Source organism: Myotis davidii, unplaced genomic scaffold, assembly GCF_000327345.1.
Source record: "Myotis davidii unplaced genomic scaffold, ASM32734v1 scaffold1, whole genome shotgun sequence".
NCBI classification, from domain to species: Eukaryota; Metazoa; Chordata; class Mammalia; order Chiroptera; family Vespertilionidae; genus Myotis; species Myotis davidii.
The window spans coordinates 9,289,182-9,300,965 of record NW_006294681.1 but is presented as its reverse complement, the minus strand read 5'-3'; the positions used below and the strand labels follow the sequence as shown (position 1 = coordinate 9,300,965).

Genomic DNA, 11,784 nt, shown 5'->3' with positions numbered 1-11,784 from the left:
ACTTTCAAGAACTTTGTTTACCTTGTTTCCTCCTGGTCTTCCAGAGAAGGAACCTTGACTTATTCGTGTATATCCAGTAACCAGCCCAGGGGGGTTCTTTATTAAGTGCTGATACAGTTGTTGAGTTGAAAGCACTGTTGCCATAAAAAAAAGCCAAACGGGGACTGAACTTCATCATGGGGCTGAACTTAAAATATATTCATATGTATATATTCATATTTTCCTAGGTGGTGTTGTCTTAAATTTTTCTTCATTACTTCATCTTACTCCCCCTAAAGTTTTTCTTCAATCCCCTTTCTTTCTTTGTTTCTGGCAACAAATCCTTCTATTTTCGAATAATTATGGAAGCTTCCAAAATAAATAACAACCATTTCCTTAAAAAGAGCTTTTATAATATGTTTTATGTGTCATCTTTGTCATCCTCATTGACACGCCTGAGCTCAGAGTTTATCTACTCTGTCACCCATAGGATCTGAAGCCTTTCTGACTGAATGGCTGCCTATCTCTCAAGCTTATCTCCATCTACTTTGTGGTCACAACCATCCCCACCCCTGCCCCATCCTGACCTTACTCAACACTGAGCTGCTTGACCTGATCCCTCCTTACACAATGCATTTGTACTGGCTGTGCCTTGAGCCCATATCCTTTCACTGTCTCAAAGCCAACTTCCATTTCTGCTTAACCTGGAGCTTTAAAGCTCCCTCTGGTAGATTTAGGTATTTCATTCCTTTCCTCTCTCTGAAATCAATAAAAACATATTTAAAAAAAATCAGTTGACCATAAACATCTCAAGGCCATGATTTTAAATCTGCTTTGAGAGAGGTAGACTTATGATTATACAATTTGAAACCTTGATTTAAAAAATAGCAGAGACTGTTTCCCTTCCTCTTTCACACCATTTCCACAAACATGCAGGACAGAACTGTTCTGCTGTCACCAGCCTTTTAACCTGTCCCTACTTGTCATTATGTTCACCTTTTTTTTAATCACTTTTTTTACCTTTTTAAAATATATTCATATGTATATATTCATATTTTCCTAGGTGGTGTTGTCTTAAATTTTTCTTCATTACTTCATCTTACTCCCCCTAAAGTTTTTCTTCAATCCCCTTTCTTTCTTTGTTTCTGGCAACAAATCCTTCTATTTTCGAATAATTATGGAAGCTTCCAAAATAAATAACAACCATTTCCTTAAAAAGAGCTTTTATAATATGTTTTAGAACCCAGCTTCCCTTGACAGATGTTTGAAAGGCTAACAGGGATTTGAATTCATCATGAAAGTGCTTGGTGTCTCCCCTTCTTGTGTAATTTGATGGTTATGAAACCAGAGTTGAATGCAGCCTTTTAGGAGAGCCGTGGACTTGGGCTCTGCACTCAGCTTCTATCTGAAGCTAATTCAAGTTCTGAAAATGTTTAACAAGACAACACTCAAAACCATGGAGAATGTGAAAATTACAACTTAGATTCCAAAATCTCAGTCACTTCAGGGCATAAGACCAGCACTAAAAAGTTCTGGCTTCTAGCAAATTTAAAATAGCAAGCAAAGAGGAAGGGTTTTTACCTTCAAAGACATCTGGCACTCTCCAGGACTCTTGCTTATAGTAGTCTTAGTTTCCAGTTAGTTGCTGAACAAATATTTATTAAACACCGAATATATACTCCTTCCCTGGGCTGGTTTTTCTGAGAAATAAAAAGCATTTAATATGAGGTGTCTATCCTTCAGAAGTTTCTAGTTTAGCTGGAGGGGTCAATATAGTGCATTAAAAATGGAGAGGCTATAGAAACCATGGTACTGTCTTTAAGTTAAAAAAAAGAGAGAGAGAGGTCTGTATTGATTGGGTTTTTGTTGTTGTTGTTTTGGTTAATCCTCACCCAGGGATATTTTTTCCATTGATTTTTAGAGAGTGGAAGGGGGAGGGAGGTTGTGGGAGAGAAAGAGAGAAAGATTGATGTGTATTTTGACTAGGAATTGAACCTGTAATAATTTGGTGCTGGGGCTGACACCCTATCCACTGAACCATACAGGCCAGGTCTGTATTGATTGCTCTTTAGTTGGAGTACTTTCTTTCTTTCTCTTTAAAAAAAAAAGTTTATTGATTTCAGGGAGGAAGGGAGAGGGAGAGAGAGAGAGATAGAAACAATGATGAGAGAGAATCATCGATTGGTTTTCTCCGGCATGCCCCCTACTAAGGATCGAGCCTGCAGCCTGGGGAATATACACTGATGGGGAATCAAACCATGACCTCTTGGTTCATAGGTCGACGCTTAACCATAGAGCCACTCGAGCAGGGCTAGTTGTACTTTCAAACTGGGGTTAGATCTAGCCTTTTAACACAGAACCCCACTCTCTCATTTAGTGCCTTTATGCAAATAAGAACCAGGCTCCTTTTGACCTTGCCTTCAAGCTGGTGCAGTCTCTCATGTCCACACAGAACTGCCCTTGAGGAACTGGGGTTGGATTTTGGCTCTTGTGTTTCCCTGAAGCCAGGTTCCCTGGTGCAGTGAACAGCCTGTATCGCTGTACAATGAGTCCCCCACCCCCCTTTTTAAAGAATAGTTTGGATTTCCCCAAGAAAAAGAAGGAGGGGGGATGTGAGGGAATAGCCTTAGTAAGGAATGAAGATGAAAATGAGTGTGTTTCATTCAGTGTATAATGTGGAGATGAGTGAAGGAAGGTAAAGGATTTGTTGGCAAAGAGTGTAAAATGCTGTTTTTCCTCCCTTTCCCTTACCTTTTCAAGTATGTAATATTTTTACTCATAAATATTACCCGGACAGCTTTCTGTTTACTAGTTTCAAACCTAATTATTATGAAAATTATGTCAATCTGTATTACGTCTGTTCTATAGATAATAGTGCAGTGCTCCTAAATACCAGTGCTCATGTAAGCATTTCTCCCTAATTAATACTTTCTTGCTAATCATATGAGTCAATGTTATACATTCAAAGTGTATGTTGGAAACATACATATAAATACATAATCTGTACTTTGGGAGCTACTTTATTTAGGGAATTAACATAAGTATTTTGTGAGGAACAAGTCATTTGGTTAAACATAAACTTAACCTTAACATTACTTTTTTATTGATAACATCTCCCTAGTGTACTTCATACACTCTCTCTGGGGAATAATTTGAGTAATAGAGAATTCTATTAAGAGAGAAGGGAAAAATTATTCATACTTTACCCCCCAGGGGTGAGTAGCACTTTTACTATTTGGATGAATGTGTTTTTAATTTTTAATAGTTATTATGTATATAGAGTTGTATGCTTTGCTTTAAAAATAATATATCATTTCATTAACACATGACTTTTCTAAAAGCATTTTCTCTAAAATCTAAAACATGTTTTTGGTGTAATAGCCCATGGGTCATTTTGACTCCCTCTCTAGCTTGGGCCCTTGTATACTATTCACAAATGTTCCCACGTTATATAGGGCCTTTTCAGCTCTTTTGAAATTTTTTTTCAATGTACAAGGAGATCGCTATCAGCTTCTTTCTATTCCTGTACTGGCCCCTAAATGTAGCAGTTCCTTCTATTGTAATGCTGCCTTCCCCTGGGGTAAAGAGAGTCTGGGAAATCTGAGTCAAGTATATCCAGGAAAGGTTGCAGTCAGCTCACATGCACGCTCAACATCTGGTGAGTACTTGCATGAGGTGAGTAGTGTTCATGCCTGACACCTTGAAAAGCCTGTGGCTTTATGTCCTGATTATAGGCCAGCACAGGACAATTTTGACTAAAGATGAATTTGTTTCATCAAATCTAAGAGTTTCAGAGCATCATACACATTTCTGATGACTAATTAAAATGGAACTGTTATTCTTATCTGTGGAAATACACAATCTTAGTTCATTTTGCCACAAAGAAAGGTGTTTGGCTTTCTTGAATAATGGCTCCATCTAGAAAACTTTTTATTGTCATCATCATCATCACCATCTTCATCATGGCTGAAGTGTATTCAGTGTTTATGGTGTACTGGGACCATGACTGAAGCTTTTCCTGCACTATCACACTTAAGCTACACAACTGCTCAAGGATGCACCATTATTAACCCCATCTTATACTTGGAAAAGAGAGTCATCTAGCTAACAAGTGTGCAGAGTTAGGATTTGAAGCTGTTTGCCTTTAGATTGCATGCCTTTAAAACTATCCCCCCGCCCCCCCCAAAAAATAAAACTATCCCACACTTTAAGTAAAAAAATATTAAATAAATGAGGAAGAGACAACATAAAACTGTGAATGAGTTATACATACCGAAATTGCCTTTCAGCTGACAAATTAAAATAAAGCCGTATAGTAGCTAGTCTCCAGAGATGGCCCCAAACATTTCCACCTTTTGCTATCTGTGCATATTGTTCTTTCCATGAAGAGATGGTATATGTGTCCCCTCTTCATGTGTCTGATGGCTTTAACAAATATACTAGTAATTCAGGGCAGTTGACATCTGTGTCTTTTGAACTTAGGCATTAAGAAGGCCTGGCATGGTTAACTGATATTTGACGAGAGTGCCAAGATAATTCAATGGGGAATGCATGGTCATTTCAACAAATGGTACTGGGACAAGAGAACAGCTGCATATAAAGGAATGAGGTTGGACTCTTACCGCATGTCTTATAGAAACATTAACTCAAAATGGATTGTAGAACTAAAACTATGAAATAATTAGATAAAAACTTAGGAGTAAATCTTCATGGGCTTCCAAAAGGTGACACCAAAAACACATGTGACAAAAGAGAGAAATGGATAAAATAGATGATATCAAAATTAGAAACTTTTAGACTAAGGCAATACCACCAAGAAAGTGAAAAGCAACCCACAAAATGGACGAAAGTGTTCGCAGATCATATGTCTGATAAAGGACTTGCATCTTGAATATTCAAAGACCACTTAAAATTTAATAATAAAAAGACAAGCAATCTAATTTAAAAGTGGGGAAGGGTCTGAATAGACATTTTTCCACAAATGGACAAATAAGCACATGAAAACATGCTCAACATCATTAATTATTAGGAAAATGCCAATCAAAACCACATTGAGATTCCACACCTACTAGTCTGGCCATAACAAAAACAGAAAAAAATTATAAATGTTGGTGAGGATGAGGAGAAATTAAAACTCATTACTTTACTGGAGGAATGTAAAATGGAACAACTACTTTGGGAAATAGTTTGGTAGTTTCTCCAAAAACTGTATAGAGCTACAATATGATCCAGCAATTCCACTTCTAGGTTTCTGTCCAAGAGAAATGAAATGTACATCCACACAAAAATTTGTATGTGAATGTGATATATCCAACTCTCTTTATATACCAAATACCATTGAATTGTACATATGAAATGTTAATTGCATGGTAAGTGAATTATAACCACAATAAAACTACAAAAATGTCCTGGCAGTAACTGCGTCCTCTCCAACTCTGCCTCAGTGTTCAGCCTGCCTCACCGGAAAGAAAAGCTATGTTGACTTAGGAGTAACACAGGGCCAGACACCCCTGTCCTGGCCACCGTGTGCCTGCAATTGCATGAGTTACCTCTAGCAAGACTGATAGTGGACCTGCCCAGTTGAGCCCCAGGCAACCCACAGAATCTTGAGATATAATTAAATGGTGGTTGTTTAAAATCACCAAGTTTAGGAATAGCTTGTTACATAGCAAAACATAATTGGAACAAATACTAAATCAAATTCTTACTTTAACACTGTCACTACATATGAATACTAAAATCAAATCCCATGAAAGGCTTTGTCTTAAAGAGAGGAACCTGACTTGATTTTAAGAGGAAATGAAATAAGGAAGAGCGAAGGGTGGTGGTGCATGTTTTAATAACGTGGCAAGCTGAGCTAATCCAGGCAGGCCTGCCAACTGGTCTCTTTTCTTGGCAGCAGCAGCTGACCAACCACTTGTCTGGGGGCCACCAGCTACTTAGCAGGAGCTCTAGGGGACTGACAGGTCATGTTTCTGATTATAAGAAGTGACACCAGTAAACTTGCATCCACTTGTCCCCCCGCCACCCTGAAAGGAAAAATCTCTGAGCTGGAAGAGTGGTTAGAAACAGAGATAAAGGCCAGGCGTCTGTGTCTGCATCTTAAATCGCTAAGGTGGAGACTCTTGATTCATCTCACCTCCGAACAGGGTCATCCTAAGGGGGTCGTTTTTAATTCTTCTCTTAGCATAACAGGGCAATGCATAAAAATGAGCTTCATTCGTTCATTCAGGAAATACTTTTTGAGCACCTATTGTGCTAGAAACATCTGTAAACCTTTTTGTCTGAAAGCTTACAATTATGAGTAGGCTATTCCCCTAGGGCTCTGAAAAGGGACTTGGGAAGGGGCACGTGGTCCATATTTGTGAAATTGGACACAGCTTCTTAGAGGAAATAATGTACGAAACTGGAAACCTTAGGAGGCTAATTTTAGTTTATTTTCACTCCAAAATACCTTATTTGAGGGTCAAAAGAAATGAGGAAATGGTGGTATTCCTATTTGGGCTCTTCAGTTCTCCTTTCTAGAGTCCCATTACCAATGTAGGCTCCCAGGTCTACCTCTATGTGGCTTTATTCCATGCAGAACCTTCACTATTTTCTTCTTTTCTTTAAAATTTATCTTTATTGTTGAAAGTATTACAGCTGTCTTCTTTGTGCGTTTTTTTTTCCCCATTGACCCCCTCTACCCTGCACCTGCCCCTCCCAGGCCTTCACCACACTATTGTCTGTGTCCATGGGTTATGCATATATGCATATAAATTCCCAGGTTAATCTCTCCCCACCACACCCGGCCTTCCCTCTGAGATTCCACAGTCTGTTCCAAGCTTCTATGTCTCTGGATCTATTTTGTTCATCAGTTTATTTTGTTCATTAGATTCCACATCTGAGAGAGATCATGTGATGCTTACCTTTCTCAAAACTGCCTTCATTTGCTTAGCATAATACTCTCCAGGTCCATCCATGCTGTTGCAAATGGTAAGAGTTTCTTCTTCTTTTTTTTTTTATAGCTGCATAGTTTTCCTTTGTGTAAATGTACCACAGCTTTTTTATCCACTCATCTGCTGATGGGCACTTGGGCTGTTTCCAAATCCTAGCTATTGTAAATTGTGCTGCTATGAACATAGGGGTGCATAGATTATTTTTGATTGCTGCAGAACCTTCCAGTATTTGTTCATTGTTCCTTCAGTACTTTCCGTGTGGTGTGACGTGTCTCTTTTTCTGGATTTTTACATCTTTTTGCCATTGCCCATTGGTATGAATGTTATCTCTTCCTGTAAAACAATTCACCCCCAAACTTAGTAGTTTAAGGCAACAATGATGTCTTATTTCTCTGGATTCTGTGGGTTATGTGGAGTTCCCCTTATGGGCTTCATCTCGGGCTCATTCATATGGTTGTTGGAGAGTCACCTGGGCAGGAAGTTCCGGATGGTCTCATTCACATGTCCGAGAATTGGTGCTGGCTATCGCCTGAGCATCTCAATTCTCTCTGTGACTCTTTACCTCCACCAGGTGGGACTTGCTTTCTTACATGGCTGTCTCATCATGGCATTACAAGGGGGTGACGGTGGGAGCTGCAAGTCTCATATGTCATTTCTGCTGCATGCAGCTGGTCAGTGCAGTTCACAAAGCCAGCCCAGGTTCAAGGGAAGAAGAAGTAGACTCAATTTTTTGATGGGAGAAACAGTGGAGTTGTATTGGGAAGAAGCATGAGACTAGAGAATGTCTTATGATTTTGTCACTAGTGTTGATGTATATGTAGCAGCTGTCCTTTCCATCTTCTAAGAAGGGCCTAGTCATTATTATTTCAAATATAATTCTTATTGCTCACACCAACTCAGTTGTTACTAACCCTGGGAAAGCAGCCTTGTAGCTATTTCTTTCGTGTGTGTGTGTGTGTGTGTGTGTGTGTGTGTGTGTGTGAGAGAGAGAGAGAGAGAGAAACATTGATTTGTTGTTCCATTTATTTATGCATTCCCTGGTTGATTCTTGAATGTGCCCTGACCAGGGATTGAACCCACAAGTATGGTTTATTGAGACGATGCTCTAACCAACTGAGCTATCTGGTGGCCAGGCTCTTGTAGCTCTTCTTGTAAGTGCGGTAATCTCATCATGGGAGCCCCGACTTCATGAAATAATCACCTCCCAAAGGCCCCATCTCTAAATACCATCACATTGGGCATTACCATTTCAGTATATGAATTTTGGAAAGACACAGACCTTCAGTCCACAGCAAAATAGAACAGCAATTTGGGAAATGGACTAATGCCTTTGGGAAAGAAATATTAGCCTTTGTAGAAAGGTAGGGTGGGACTTAGTCAGTAAATTGTAACTCCTTTTCAAGATGGCTAAACCAAATGCAATCTGCTAATGCTAAAGTTTCCATGGAATTTTCAGTTTTTGTTTTTTTCTCTAATTACTAGGAGAAAAAGCATCTTGTTCACATCTGAAGCAGATCCTTCTCTTAAAAATTACATTTGTGGCAGCACATGACAGCCATATCTGTCTGTCTGACAACTTTGCCGTGATGCCACCCAGAAGCCTATGATGTAGGATTTCAAATGAGCTCTTTTCCTTTTGTATAGGTTTACTTTTTGTCCCTTTTTCCCTCCCAGGCTGATGAGCCCTGAACACACACTCCTACAGCCCCGGGAAGAGGAGGGGGTCAAGTATGAGCGCACCTTCATGGCATCTGAATTCCTGGATTGGCTGGTTCAGGAAGGGGAGGCCACCACAAGGAAAGAGGCAGAGCAACTGTGCCACCGGCTTATGGAGTATGGCATCATACAGCATGGTGAGTGTACGGGTCAGTTTTTGGTGTGGTAACAAGCAAACCTGAAATCTTATGGATTACCACTATAAACATTTACTTCTCACTCATTGGTCTATAAGTCAACTGTGCCTCTGCATGGGCTAAGCTTAGCTAGAGGTCAAGTTCCATGCCTTCTCATTTTGGGACCCAGGCTAAACGAACTTCCACTCTTTGGGATATATTATTTTTACAAATGAGGGAAGAAGCTAAAGAGGGCAGGCAGATCCTTACAAGGGTGGGCAAACTTTTTGACTTGAGGGCCACAATGGGTTCTTAAACTGGACCGGAGGGCCAGAACAAAAGCATGGATGGAGTGTTTGTGTGAACTAATATAAATTCAAAGTAAACATCATTACATAAAAGGGTACGGTCTTTTTTTTTTTAAGTTTTATTCATTTCAAATGGACTGGATCCGGCCCGTGGGCCGAAGTTTGCCCACGGCTGTATGTAGCATCTCTAAAAAGTTATATTCGAAATGATTTAACATTACTCCCATACCCAGCTGACTACAGGAACTAATCTGGTCAGGTCTGAAGGGGAATTAATGCTTCTCACAATGTTGGTTGCAAGGGGAGAATGAAAATTTGCTGAAACAGAGAAAGGACTTAGGGGAACTGGGTGGAAAATGTGAAGTACAAGTTGATGATTGCAAAATATTCACAGGGGTACAGCCTAGGAAATATAGTTAATAATATTGCAATAACTATGCATACCAGGTGGGTACTGGAAATATCAGGGGGGAACACTTTGTAAAGTATATGATTGTCTCACCACTATGCTGTATACCTGAAATTAATGCAAAATAATATGAATGTAAACTTTAATTGAAAAATACATTTTAAATTAAAAAAGAAAGAAAATTTGCTGAACCATGCATGGTATGAGCTGCCACAGTGAAGAAGTAATCCAAATGACCTTCATAAAACTTTCACTTTCCTTTTTGGGCTGAATCATAATGATGCAATATAACCTATGGCTAAGAACTAGATTAGTTATCTATTGCATAGGAAATGACCCCAAAACTTAATGGCAGAAAATAATAAGAAATAATATTTTCTCACACAGTTTCTGTGGGTCAGGAATTTGGGAGTGACTTAGCTGGGTGGATCTCTCTTGAGGTCTTCATGAGGTTGTAATCAAGATGTCAGTGGACTGTGGGACATTTACACTATGAAATACTATACAGCTATAAAAAAGAGGGATTTCTTACCCTTTGGGACAGCATGGATGGACCTGGAAAATATTATGCTAAGTGAAATAAGCCAATCTGAGAAAGACAAATATCACATGACCTCACTTATTTGCGGAATCTAACGAACAAAATGAATTGACCACCAAAATAAGATCCAAAGTATGGAAGCATGGAACAGACTGACATACCTTGATGTGGGGGTTAAGGGGACAAGAAGACATAAACCAAAGAACTTATATACTTATATGCATAGCCCATGGACATGGGCGATAGGGTAGTGAAGACCTGGGCAGGGCGAGGGAGGGGAGTAGGGGCTGAGAGGAGGGGGTTAAAAGAGGGGACAATGGGAAATATCTGTAAGACTATCAACAATAAATATATATATATGTATATATATGTGTATATATATATAATATCAAATATATATATAATCAGTGGGGCTACCTGAAAGCTTGACAGGCTGGATGGAGTATCTACTCCCACAGTGGCTCACTTGTGTGCCTAACAAGTTGGTGCTGGTTGTTGGCAGGAAGTGTCAGTCCATTGCTGTGTAGACTTCTTCATAAGGCTGCTTGAGAATTCTCATGACATGGCAACTTGGCTTCTTCTAGAGGGAGTTGTCCAACAGAGTGCAAGAAAGAAGCCACAGTGTTTTCTAACTGAGCCTAGAAAGTCACACACTGTCACTTCCTCAGTACTCTATTGCTTACCAGGTCAGCTCTCTTCAGTGTGAACACCAGGAGGCAAGGATCATTGGAACCATCTTGGAGGCTGGCTGTCACAAGAACATAATCTCTGGAACACCAGCTCTACCAGTTATTAGCTAATAACCTCCTGTCATCTGTGAAATGGGAATCCCTGCATAGAGTGGTTGCAGGAGTATATGGAATTAGATATAAAATACTTGGTTCAGTGTTCTGTTTTTAACAAGTGCTCAAAAATTTATTAACATAACGGCAAGGTGTAGGCTCAGAACGGTGAGAAAAAGGCTAGGAATCAGATAGGAATTTCAGCCTAAGCCAAGTTGAAAGGTAATACTTGAGACATTCTTCCTTTGAACTCCCTGCCCCCTCTTCTGTGTAGGCCTAAGACTTCTCTTCCCAAGGCTAGGAAGATAACAGCGGAATTATAGAGAAAGATGAAAGAAACTTTTGAAATTACTTGGAACTGTGTTTTACGAACAGCAGATTGCAACTCTTTCTTTACTGGGCTATGAAATAAATTTAGAAAGCCATTCCAGCAATAAAAATTATTTTAAATAGACTAGACTAGACTCTTACTACTCAAAGTGTGGTCCATGGACCCAGAGTGTCACTGGGAGCATGATAGAAATTCAGACTCTCTGATCCTGCCCATGTTCTGCTGAATCCGACTTATATTTTATTTTATTTATTTATTTAATTTTAAATTATTTATTGCTTAAAGTATTACAAAGAGTATTACATATGTCTCCTTTTCCCCCCTGCCCTTGACAAACCCCTGGCCTCCCCTACCCCCCAGTGTCTAAAATATATTTTCATTTGGAAAGACTGAGATACATTCATTAATATCAGGAGACCTTGTATATTAATAAATAATGTCCTTATTTGTCTTGAAAACATTAGTCGCATGCTGGGATGCACGGGACACTTTGACATTGTGATGGCAGCCTGTGCTGTCCACTGTACTTGCTCATTGGGTGCATTGTAATTGCCTCATTTATTTTATGGCAAATCCTTTAGGATTCACTTGTCATTAAAAAGCAGAAGTCTTAGTTTAGTTTCTAAGGCGAAGTGAACAAAAGGATCTCATTTGGTATTCCTTC

General features: G+C 39.3%; 1 protein-coding gene across 1 annotated transcript in view; it reads left to right on the top strand.

Moving 5' to 3' along the window:
• Nucleotides 1-11,784, top strand: part of DEPTOR (DEP domain containing MTOR-interacting protein) — a 161,258-nt gene that overhangs the window by 63,872 nt on the left and 85,602 nt on the right. Inside the window, exon 4 of the mRNA XM_006769091.2 lies at nucleotides 8,592-8,770. Within this exon, the coding sequence (XP_006769154.1) occupies nucleotides 8,592-8,770 (179 nt within the window). The remainder of the gene's footprint in view (nucleotides 1-8,591; nucleotides 8,771-11,784) is intronic.